At 44.3% G+C, this 11,913-nt stretch overlaps 2 protein-coding genes across 3 annotated transcripts; one reads left to right on the top strand and one right to left on the bottom strand.

Moving 5' to 3' along the window:
- Positions 1-2,340: 2,340 nt before the first annotated feature.
- On the bottom strand, positions 2,341-7,413 carry mrps11 (mitochondrial ribosomal protein S11). Its single transcript, XM_042074295.1, has 6 exons — positions 7,238-7,413; positions 6,968-7,072; positions 6,708-6,806; positions 6,472-6,601; positions 4,915-4,980; positions 2,341-2,687 (listed from the first exon to the last, which is right to left on the bottom strand). Exons 1-6 carry the CDS (start codon positions 7,324-7,326, stop codon positions 2,580-2,582), a joined length of 597 nt encoding a protein of 198 aa, XP_041930229.1. The 5' UTR covers positions 7,327-7,413; the 3' UTR covers positions 2,341-2,579.
- Positions 7,414-7,650: 237 nt separating this feature from the next.
- Positions 7,651-11,284, top strand: mrpl46 (mitochondrial ribosomal protein L46). 2 transcript variants are annotated; one of them, XM_042074294.1, is made up of 4 exons: positions 7,651-7,937; positions 8,524-8,722; positions 9,154-9,324; positions 10,613-11,284. In XM_042074294.1, exons 1-4 carry the CDS (start codon positions 7,677-7,679, stop codon positions 10,858-10,860), a joined length of 879 nt encoding a protein of 292 aa, XP_041930228.1. In that variant the 5' UTR covers positions 7,651-7,676; the 3' UTR covers positions 10,861-11,284. The 2 variants fall into 2 exon arrangements, with proteins under 2 accessions (XP_041930228.1, XP_041930227.1); XM_042074293.1 differs by having other exon boundaries at positions 8,524-8,761.
- The last annotated feature ends 629 nt before the right edge of the window (positions 11,285-11,913 follow it).

Here is an 11,913-nt window from a genome sequence, read left to right as displayed (position 1 = left end):
TAGATGTAACTACCTCTTTAGGCAGATTGTGGCCTGTCCTGTAGCTGCTCATCAGTGAAGCGGCAGTGGCAGTAGTGGTCTCTCAGCAGGCAGAGCACTGGGAGGTGTACTGGTGTGGTGTGTGTCGGTGAGTAGGCTGGGAGGTGCAGTGGTGTGGTGTGTGTCGGTGAGTAGGCTGGGAGGTGTAGTGGTGTGGTGTGTGTCAGTGAGCAGGCTCATGGGTGCAGTGGTGTGTGTCAGTGAGCAGGCTCATGGGTGCAGTGGTGTGGTGTGGTGTGTCGGTGAGCAGGCTCATGGGTGCAGTGGTGTGGTGTGGTGTGTGTCAGTGAGCAGGCTCATGGGTGCAGTGGTGTGGTGTGTGTCAGTGAGCAGGCTCATGGGTGCAGTGGTGTGGTGTGTGTCAGTGAGCAGGCTCATGGGTGCAGTGGTGTGGTGTGTGTCAGTGAGCAGGCTCATGGGTGCAGTGGTGTGGTGTGTGTCGGTGAGCAGGCTCAGGGGTGCTGTGGCGTGGTCTGTGATAGTGATGTGTGGAGGCCAGCAGGTTCAGGTGATGGCAGTGCAGTGTGCCATTTGACGACAGGCCAATAGATGCAGTGTTGCCATTTGACGACAGGCTGATAGATGCAGTGGTAATGTCAGTGCAGTGCAATGTGAAGGATGTGATGGTTGCCATAGGGATGATAGGTGCAGTGGGGGTTGCCGTAGGGATGATAGGTGCAGTGGGGGTTGCCGTAGGGCTGTTGGGTGCAGTGGGGGTTGCCGTAGGTGCTGTAGGGGTTAATTTGGTCAGAGCTGTTTCTGCCGTTGCCAGGCCACTTTATCAACCGCTGCTATGGGAGACCCCTAATGACAAGACAGCAGCTGCCGAATGGGATTACAAACACACTCCACATGCATACACACACTCACAAGCAAGCACACACTCACACACACACACGCACACACAGACATGCACACATGAGTACTACATATTCACATCACTACAGACACACAAATCAGATGCATTTTAAGGAGTGTTCTCACACATGGAGTTATAGCGAGCAGCCGAGAAGGTGCTGTCCACCTGCAAGTGACACACACACACACTCTCATCCCTGTATAGATCTGGTAGAGAGTGATAAAAGAGCTCTGATAAGAACCTACACATCCAGTATCTGTCATATCTGTTCGCTCATGCACCAATCAGGTGGATCAGATGTGCTGCGCTTGTACTGCGCTCAGGATTGTCATATTCATTAAGTCTGTCTCAGCTCCCCTTGGACACACAGTCAGTCAGATAACCCTGCTGCTTAAAATAACAAAAAAGAGAGAAAGAGAAAAGGAGACTAATGAAAAGGGAACAGAATTCCTCTATGTCTGGTAGATGCACAGCCCGAGCTGTTGGGTATGATTAAATAACAACAACAACAACAACAACAACAACACGTTACATTTATATAGCACTTTTCTCAACACTCAAAGCGCACTTGCAGGTGGACATGCTGCATAATACATTGGGTTTTGGTAGATAGTGTATATGGCTAGACATAGTGAACCTCAGCCGCTGGCATCTGTTGCATGAGTAGCCAGGTCTCTTTTTTAAACAGCAATAAACCCCCTCTGTCTGCACTGAGGCAGACAGCACCATGGTTAAACATTACACCCACCCACACTCACAATACAGCTTTAGTTTAGCCTTTGTTCAGATGCTGTATTAAACGAAATCAGTGCACATCAGCCAGAAGCTGCCTCTTGTTTGATGTCCACTTATTTTCTTATTTAGCCATGGGTTTATTTCTGTATTTATTTTTTGCCATAGAACACACAATGGGTCAGGTTCTGAACATTCAATTCCCCTCTGCTGTCCTCGATGCTGCTGCACACGCACAGTGTAAAGAACCCGGGTGAAAGCAGACCTGTGTGTGTGTGTGTGTGTATGTCTGTGCGCGTTGCAGGCCTGACCTTGGTTGCTATGGGTACAGAGTTACATTCACTGGCTGCCTGAGAGTCCCTGCTAATTGCCGTTGCCGTGGAAACGGAGCACCTGATATAATTCCAGGAAAGGGCACTAATCTAACAGGGCTCCATTTTATTTATAGTGTATTATTCTGCACCTTGCTTTTGGGCTCCAAGCTGGAGCGTGATTGAAGGCAAAACTGACACGCCTCGGGCTGCAGATATTAGGGGGGGGGGAGATAAAGGCCGCTTCCACCACCGGTCTGCTGATGTTCACTAATTTAATTTTCCATTTCTCACAGTGATTCTATCGGGTGAAACGTGAACGCTTCTGGGTCATGAGCAATCAGCGCCGCCAGACAAACACAAGAGTCCAAAGTGGAAACAGTCAACTGTACACACTGGGACATGAACATGTGTTTATTTATTTTTTGTTTTTTTATTAATGAACATTTATACACAACCAAAACAGTGAATGTAACTGCACAATTAAGTGTGAATCGTCTTCTGAGCACGGCTGGCTGGATGACTGGCATGGCTGACTTTCCAGTGCCCCAGGTGCATGGCACAGGCGGGTTGCGTGGCATGGCGACTCCTACGGGCAGTAGGAGGCTTTGTGGGTCCATGGGCTCTTGTGATACGCCTCACATCCTGCGAGCCTTACGGGGGCGGCAGCCATTATGGGGCACGGGGGTGTTGTCTGTGATGGACACCACCTCAAGACCCCCCATGGTCAAACCCTTGATGGCCGACTGGAGAAGATAGATATGCACACACACACACAAAAACCCATTCACATTAAGATGAACAAGTAAACAAAGATATACACACACTCGCACAGACACATGAAAGAGCATGATTTTCTCTCCCCTGGTATTCCCAATCAATACAGCAAAAATTCACACTTAATTGGTTTCACGTTTCAACTTGCCATCATTGATCTGTTCATTCCTGTCCTTATAAATCAAATTTTAAATTAACAGCTTATCTGATAAACCTGTGAATGTCCAACAAATGTCACATAATTACATGCTTGACTGTATTGATGGCAAGAACATGTAGAGGCAATCTGGTTATCCAAAAGGCAACACAGTATGGAAAATCCTACAAAGTAGACACTAACTAAACGTAACAAAAATAAGGAAATATCAAAATTAACATTTATATAACGTTGGAGCAATGTGCAGCTATTCGGTTTGCTGTTTTCATTATTTTAGACAGCACCCATATATATTTTCTGGGTGTCTCCTTTTCTATTTCTCCATTATCAGTGGACATGGACATAAAAGTTTGACTTTCACTATCCAGAACCCTTTTCATTCATTCATTCAACCTTTATTTATTCTCGGAGGTTCATTGAGGGTAGTCCTCATTTTCAGTGAAGCCGAGATTACAGTAACAATGAAATAAAAAAGATATAGTATAATAATTGTAGTAAAAAGTAACAAAACAACTTTCTCTTCTCTATCACTTTTATCTCTTTTTTTAGCAGTGGACATGAATGGACACCTTTGGCTCAGATGTGGCCTACATGGTGAAGACTACTGAGGATCCCATGTGGTGAACACTACTGAGGATCCTACGAGGTGAACACCACTGCAGCTGCTATGTGATGAACACTACTGAGGATACTACGTAGTGAACACTACTGAGGATCCTACGTGGTGAACACTACTGAGAATACTGCGTAGTGAACACTACTAAGAATACTGCGTAGTGAAGACTACTGAGGATCCTACATGGTGAACACTACTGAGGATCCTACGTGGTGAACACTACTGAGAATACTGCGTAGTGAACACTACTAAGAATACTGCGTAGTGAAGACTACTGAGGATCCTACATGGTGAACACTACTGAGGATCCTACGTGGTGAACACTACTGAGGATACTACGTAGTGAACACTACTGAGGATCCTACATGGTGAACAATGCGGAGACTGCTAGGTGCCTCGTGACAGCTTCCCAGAGTCCAGGTCCAGATGTGAAGCCACAAAGGAGCATCTGTAACATGAGGCTGCATTGCGTCTGTTCTTCCCCCCGTTCTACATCCATGTTGGACTGCTCTCATTTCCCGTTGCTGCTGCTGAGTGGCATGCTATTTTATCCCTTTGTCATCTCTGAAAAAGCTGATTTCTATGGAAACTTCTATTGATGGAATAAAGGCATATGGCCCAATATATGTCTGCATTCTTACTAACATTACCCTGAAGCTCTTGTTCACTCTATGAGATCAAAGAGCTACAATAAAAAATATACGTAGATCACCTTCATCAAAATAGCAACATGGGTAGTAGTGTATATCATTATTGACAGAAAACCAAAACAAAACCAATGTACCAAAAGCGTCTGTACTGCTCCTTCCACTCCACAGAGTGGTGAGCCATCCTATGTTAGGATTGTAATTAAAATGTGAAATTCTGTGTTAAAGATAATGCTGCGATGATGACAGCCCATTGCTCATCTGTCACCGGGCCGCTGTATAACATGAATGTATTATGGGCCAGAGATTTCAACAAGATGCCGCCCAGTAGCACACAGACGAGGCCAGATTGCACTAATGAGCCCATGAATCTTTCAGTGCAAAACGCCACCGCCACCAAATCACAGACTACCAAATGCCCACGCATCAGGGACAATTTGTCTCATCCATACACACAAAAAAACAAAAAAAAAAACAGAAAAAACCCAATAGGAATCAAATCATGTCTTAAGCTGTGTGTCTGTGTCTGTGTCTGTGTCTGTGTCTGTGTGTGTGTGCGCACGTGTCCTCTGTGGACTTTCACATAATAAAGGCATCTATTGTGATCGAGAACAGATTGTTCATTGCGGTGTATGAATGTGTGTGTGTGTAACATAGAGGAACAAGGCCCACAAGAGGAATCGCACTCTTAGTTTTCCGCTCTTAAGACTGATGGAGCAGAGAAGCCACGAGACGAGACGAGTCATGATGAGGCTGTGCTGCGGTACAGTACTCACCAAACGCCCGGGGCCGAGGCCTTTGACCACCACCCGCACGAACGTCACCCCCTTCGCCTGTGCCTTCTGCAGAGGAGAAGAGATGGAGATGAGAGGAGGAGCGGAGGACAGGGGAAGGGGAAAAGAGTGGAAGAAAAGAGGAGGATGAGGGAGAGGAGAGGAGGAGGAGGAGGAGGAGGAGAGGAGGAGGAGGAGGAGGAGGAGGAGGAGGAGGAGGAGAGGAGGAGGAGGAGAAGGAGAAGGAGGAGGAGGAGAGGAGGAGGGAGAGGAGGAGGAGGAGGAGGAGGAGAGGGGGGCAGCAAAGCAGCCCTGACTCGCTTATCAAATGAACTCTAATAAATGAACTCAGTAAACAATTTAGCAGCTCGGGGTGGAGCGAGGGCAAACACTGGCATCTGAAGAAACCCTGATTTGGAGCCGCAGGAGTCTCGTCCCTGAGAGCCTGCGGAGCGTGTTGGTGGGGGTGAAAAATTACGGGATTTTTTTTTTTTTTTTTTTTAAACGGGGGCTGCCGCCGCACCGGCTCACTTTCATTAGGGCACAAGCGGAGGAAATGATTCATGCTGGGCGCTGTGCTAATGAGAGTCTAGCGGGTGCGACGGCGGCGGCAGAGCCAAACACGTACATTACATTACAGAGCCGAGAGGATGGACAGGAGCGCCACGGACGCCACTGACCTTGGGCTGATAAAAACACAAGCCAGCTACATTACTGAGCCCAATAAACTGGCGCGCCTCCAGGAGAAAAGCAAAGCAAACTAGTGCCTCTAAGCAAGCAGCTACAGGCAAATATAAATGAATGTCCTTTCATCTGATGCTAAACCAAACATAGCAGAAGGTGCAAGGCAACATTATAAGAGACAAATGATGAACATAACATACTGACATATAGATGGATGTGGGTGCAGAAATCAACTCTGACAGAGAAAGCAACAGATGGGTGGGGTCGTCAGGTGTCCTTACGGCAGACACAAACACCTCAGCAGCCCTATGTGGGTATGCTGCCACCTTGTGGACATTTAAGTAACATGGCCATGATGAATGTTCTTCAGGAGATGAACAGTCTGTATGTCCACATTACCCTTTGTCATAAGATCTTTACAGATCTTTTATAGTTTTGCTTATTCTACAGATCTTTGACACTAGGGGCCCTAATTTGAATGCAGGGCAAAAGTGCAAAGTCAGTCTATGAGCACTGAGCAAAGTTCTCGTGCATGAACTAATCATGCAGTGTGAGACAGCTTCCACCGATGTTTGCATTTAGGATCTCATGGTATTACATTTGCAAATAGATTTTGCATAGTTATTAAGCAAGCTTTAGTTAGACTAGTACTTGCCCAGTTTTATTATTTTTATTTTTAAATTAGGGCCCTAGGTGGTTAGTACTTTACTAGGCTATCTATTTCATTTGGTCTGTTTTACATCCCACAGAGCTTTACTTGACAGGCCTGGGATATTGTGTGTTAAGTACCATTAACACGGCCAAATTGAATCTTCAGTAGGCAATATCTGTTCTGCTCAAAGGGCTGTGATAGAGAAGCATGAGCTGATGACTTACTGCAGCTGCAGAGATCCCAGCTGTCTGGGCGGCAATAGGTGTTGACTTCTTCACATTCCGGAACCCTTCAGCTCCACAGGAGGTTCTAGCCATATACTGTCCACTGTGGTCTGTAACCTGTATGTGTGTGCTGATGGAATAAAGCACATTGGGAAGAGAGAGACAAATGTCCGTAGTTCAGCAGATGGGCCTACTGGTATGGAATTATGTTCATTATGTAGTCCAATGCAACCTACTTGTTGTATGTGGCTTTGATGTGAGCAATTGGTAAATCTTCAAATTTCATCCCACCCCATCTCAAAGGACTGTCCTCCCCTGGCATAGGTGGATATATACTGGAAAAAAAGAAGTCAAGGTGGTTTTGAATGAAATGAAGGGCATAACTGCAGTAATGTGTACAGTCAAATACTGTAAAGTTACATTACTGCTACAATTACCGATTGTATTCAGTATGTGTGGCACACAATTATCCTGCACCATGTTGACTTAAGCATACCTGAACTCTCTGGAACTGGTTTTAGGGGTAACTGTAGCCTCCTCGGCCGACTCCTGTTGTCTAATCGCACTGGAACATATGGGTCTCCGAGACTCTGTACTTACACTACAACAAAAACATAGAGATGAAAACACATCATTCACAGTAAAATCCAATACATTTCAGAGCCATTTTAATTGAGCATTCTAAGAGTTAAGGTCCACAGATACATCTTATTAATGTAAGGCTAGGGATTACTTCCGACACTGTTGCATTGCATAGTGTACTTACACTGATGCTCTGACCATGTTAAAGGAAGCCAGAATGTGTTGATTTGCACATCTCGCCAAGCTCGATAACCTAGACGTTAAATTCGACATATTGTATAGGATTTTGTTGTCATGTACTACCACTAAATCGGTTGCATTACAAAATAAAATGACATTGAAGCTCACGTGTGTCCGGCATGGAAAATTCCTACCAAATGGGGGAAGAATTATGGATACAATTACCACGTGCGATTTCAGAGGGGTCTTTGGAAATAAATGTTCCTGTATAATTATTTTAGTGATTTAATATTTTAATACTAATCACCTTGTGGTCAAATATATTGCAGAGTAATTTGAATTGATGACAGCCTTCAATAAAAACCCCTACAAATGCATATAATAGTCTCACCCAAAAGGAAGCATCATATTGCAATGCATTGTGGGTCCTGTCAGAGAGGAAAATGGCGGCGCCCTGTCTGGGAATGGTTGTCCGTTCAATGTGGCAGTTCAGAAACATCAACAGGGCATCTACAACATTGCTAAAGGGTATCCGACATTTCTCAGGCAGTGGGGAGTGCAGTTGTGCCGTTAAACTTAAATATGAAACGCACAAACCCGCTTCCCAGTGGAAACTCTACGGCGCTGTGTGTCTGCAGAGACTACCCGTGGTCTCTCAAGATCCGAATCCCATCGAACAGAAATTTCTAGATCTCATGCAACAGGTACGGTTTTTCAACGTTTTTTAACGTCAACGAAGACGTGTTTGTTTGTGACAGTGACTTATGGCTCATAAGTCGCACTTTGTCAGTTTAGCTGAATCGTGTAGGTCGGCTGGATGTCTTGGTCTATCCCTTGTCAATGACATAGAATTCCACATCCACACAAACAGTCAGGTATTTTTGTCAATGATCTACGTTGTAGTATCATCTTCAAGGGGTCACCCTCTTTCTCAAGGGGTTCTACATTGGTTTAGTGTCCAGTCTTGTATCTCTATTTATTTTTTCCTCATAGGTGCTTGTGACATGGAAACTCTGTCTTGGATTTGTGTAATGCTATGATGTATCAGATACTTTGACCTGTGATACAGCCAGTCTTTACTTTGTTCACTTTGTTTGCATGAAAGTAGGCCTATCCATCATTTTTCTGAAATATGCTGCTATGGAAGTTTTCAAACTAAAATCACCATGCTGTTAGTGCATCTAAACAAAACATGCGTAGAAAGAGTAGGCTACTTGGAAATGGATATGTGACAGTTTGTCCTTCTGGATGGCTGTGAGCGACCAACCGATCTCCCTCCTGCTCGCCCAGATGGAACTGGAGCGGAGCTGCCTCTCTGACCACGAGCTGCGACTGCTGGAGGATGCCGAGCGCATGAGCCGCAAGCAGGAGGAAGACTACGACTCGGACGACGAGGACCTCGTCAACCAGGAGATTGTCACGGCGCAGGACGACGAGGATGCCTGGGAGCAGAAGCTGAAACGCTTCCAGCCCGCAGGAAGGGCCAATGGTGCGTCTCCTCACATCTTTAATAATCACACACCAACAGGTTGGTTTTAACTCACTATTTTAATTTAATTTAATTTAGTAGAGGTTGGTATTGACCACTATATTCATTTAATTTAGTAGAGGTGCCCTGCATGTCTCAGAGGCAGATATCAGGCCTTTAAGTGTTTTGGAATTCAGGCTTGAGTAAGGGTGTTCAAGATTTAAAGGGACATACATTTTCCTGGCTTGAAGTCCTGGGAAATGCAATTCTAGGTTTACTTGTTTGGACAAAAATACAATTTTTTCAGCCAAGACCACAGACCAAAAACAGAGCCAGAGCTAATTGAATTTAAGTCAGCTAATGTATTCAGAAATTCAGTCAGACATGAGGATCTCCCTTCCGTCTCTGCCTGAATTCAATAAATGTGACATTAACACACTGTCCCTGTTCAGGGGCGGCCGGTGAGGACCCCAGCTCACTGGATCGTTGCCTGAGCGACAGCCTGGTGCTGCTGGTCCAGCAGGAGGTGGGCAAGGAGAAAGTGTGGCTACTGCCCCAGCTGCAGTGGACCGCAGGGGAGACGCTACGACAGACCGCAGAGAGGGCCTTAGCCAGCCTGCCAGGTAGCCCACCGTCAATACACACACACACACACACACACACACACACACACACACACACTCACACTCACTCATGTACGCAACACATGCCATCATGTACACAAACACATGCACATGTGCACACGCACACAAACACATGTGTACACACACACACACACACACACACACATCTACACCTACACATATGCACTTGCACAAATCATGTATGCAGGGAGGCTGTCTATTTGCAGTGACCCATATGGACCATCCTATATAAAGGCACATACTAACACATTTAATAAGGACCATCCTATATAAAGGCACATACTAACACATTTAATAAGGACCATCCTATATAAAGGCACATACTAACACATTTAATAAGGACCATCCTATATAAAGGCACATACTAACACATGTCATATGGACCATCCTATATAAAGGCACATACTATATAAAGGCCACTTTCTTTCTTACTTAGGTCAAACAGAACTACCCAAGCCTTTTATTGGCCTGACTTTGCACTAGTATTTTATTGACTGTCTATGCACAATTTCAACCAAATTTTGCTGCTCTTATTTTTTCATTATTATATGTGCCCTCTTATTTACTTATTTACTTACTTTTTTGTTTACTTGAATGTTATGTTTGTCTGTGGACCTAAATTGGTAAAATATGTCTTGTCTTCACCGTGGGATAGTGAGAAACGTAATTTCGATCTCTTTGTATGTCTGGAACATGTGAAGAAATTGACAATAAAGCTGACTTTGACTTTGACTTTGATACTAACACATTTCATATGGACCATCCTATATAAAGGCACATACTAACACATTTCATTGTCCATTTGACCCTCATGGAGTCTCAACTGGTACACTGTGGAGTTCAGTGGAGTGGGAGGGTATTGGTGGGAGGGATGCAGGTATGTCACTCTACATAAGGTCTGTTTAGAGTGGGAGGTTTGCAGGTGTAGTATGCTACATAGGGTCCGTTTAGAGTGGGAGGTTTGCAGGTGTAGTATTCTACATAGGGTCAGTTTAGAGTGGGAGGGTTGCAGGTGTAGTATTCTACATAGGGTCCGTTTAGAGTGGGAGGGTTGCAGGTATAGAGCTCAACATAGGATCTGATTAGGTTATTGCTGATGGTGGTTGTATTTTGATGAAGGCTGTCAAAATCTAAGAACATAATTCAGCAATCCAGTCTCTGAAATAGGCAGTGTGTTGTTTATGACCTTGAAGATAAGGCCCTCCCTTGTTGGACATGACTTCCTCTCTGAGCCTTTCTCTCCTCTCTCCTTTCTTCTCGTTCCCAGGTACTGATTTAAAGGCAAGGTTCCTGGGCAACAGTCCATGCGGGGTATACAAGTTTAAATTCCCCAAAGGCGTTCAAACAGAGAGCTGCGTCGGAGCCAAAGTCTTTTTCTTCAAAGCCCTGCTTTCAAGTGGCACCAATCCCACATCTGAGAAGGGTGCCTTTGTGTGGGTGAAAAAGAGCGAACTGAAGGGGTATCTAAAGCCAGACTACCTGAGACAAGCAGACCGCTTCATCCTGGGCCTGTGAGAAGCCTGGCCAGACAGCGGTCACCACGACAACAGGACGAGTGTCTCATAGCAAAGAGCCAAAACAGGAGGAGCACTTTGAAGCATCTATAATGGAAGTGAGTCCTGACTGCTCTACCACTCATTGAATAACTCAAAAGAAGAACGTTTAAAACAGACATCCATTTTGTATATGCTCTGTATAAAAAAAAAAAAGACATCTGAATCATCTTAAATCTGATTAATAGCCTGTTCTAGAAAAGTTCCAGTTGGAGAGATGGCCATGAAAGAGTGTCAAACTAGAGAACGTAGGAGTTAGACGGCTTGACTCTAACCTCATGAGGGATAAGTTATGACCGGTGATTCATATGATGGTATAAAATGAAGCAGTTCTTTTTTTATTACTATAAAATGTGAAATAAAAGTATACCCTGTTTATTCCTCCATTGTGGGTCATTTGCTGTCTGTAATTCGATTTGTTTTTTATTACCTAAAATTTACCGAGGTGTAAACAGAAACGCTCTCAGCCATATCGGTGTTTGTGTCAGGCATTGTCTGTAATGGCTACGTTTGATAAGGCAACGGAAGACAAACGAGAGTGAAATTGACATACTGTTTCGTTGGCTCCCTCTGGGCAAAGTAAGGCTTGTTTTGCTAAGCCAATTGCACAGAATACCATCTCAAAACAGTTTTGTTCAAGGCACAGAGTTTTTTACATGTCTGACTGAGTGTACAATGGTGAAGGTGTCCTCCAAGATGCTACTAATACATGTATAATAATGGACAATACAGACAGCTTCAACAGAAAACCAGATAGAAGACAATAAAATTGTACAGTGAGTGTATATGTTATAACAGATTGTTATATTGGCAATATAATAGGAATATAATACATTTATTTGGAATCTAAAAGATGTTTGTTGGATTTCATAGTTATGATACACAACTTGTTATAATTAATTAGAATAAGCAACATCTCAAAGATTGTGCTGTTTATCATGTGCTGTTTGATTTCTTACTCTATGCTCCAAAAGATAAAGTATTTAAGTAACACAACGTATTATGCACCTAATTG

Source organism: Alosa sapidissima, chromosome 20 (assembly GCF_018492685.1).
Source record: "Alosa sapidissima isolate fAloSap1 chromosome 20, fAloSap1.pri, whole genome shotgun sequence".
Lineage (NCBI taxonomy): Eukaryota > Metazoa > Chordata > Actinopteri > Clupeiformes > Clupeidae > Alosa > Alosa sapidissima.
The sequence above is the reverse complement of the archived record's forward strand: the minus strand, read 5'-3'. Positions and strand labels throughout refer to the sequence as shown.

Coding starts and splice junctions, on each gene's coding strand:
- mrpl46 (XM_042074293.1), top strand. CDS start 7,677: ATGGCGGCGCCCTGTCTGGGAATGGTTGTCCGTTCAATGTGGCAGTTC. Junction 7,938..8,523: donor TTCTAGATCTCATGCAACAG/GTACGGTTTTTC, acceptor CTGCTCGCCCAG/ATGGAACTGGAGCGGAGCTG. Junction 9,325..10,612: donor GGCCTTAGCCAGCCTGCCAG/GTAGCCCACCGT, acceptor TCTCGTTCCCAG/GTACTGATTTAAAGGCAAGG.
- mrps11 (XM_042074295.1), bottom strand. CDS start 7,326: ATGTCGAATTTAACGTCTAGGTTATCGAGCTTGGCGAGATGTGCAAAT. Junction 4,981..6,471: donor CTGGGATCTCTGCAGCTGCA/GTAAGTCATCAG, acceptor TCTCCTCTGCAG/AAGGCACAGGCGAAGGGGGT. Junction 2,688..4,914: donor GCCTCGGCCCCGGGCGTTTG/GTGAGTACTGTA, acceptor TATCTTCTCCAG/TCGGCCATCAAGGGTTTGAC.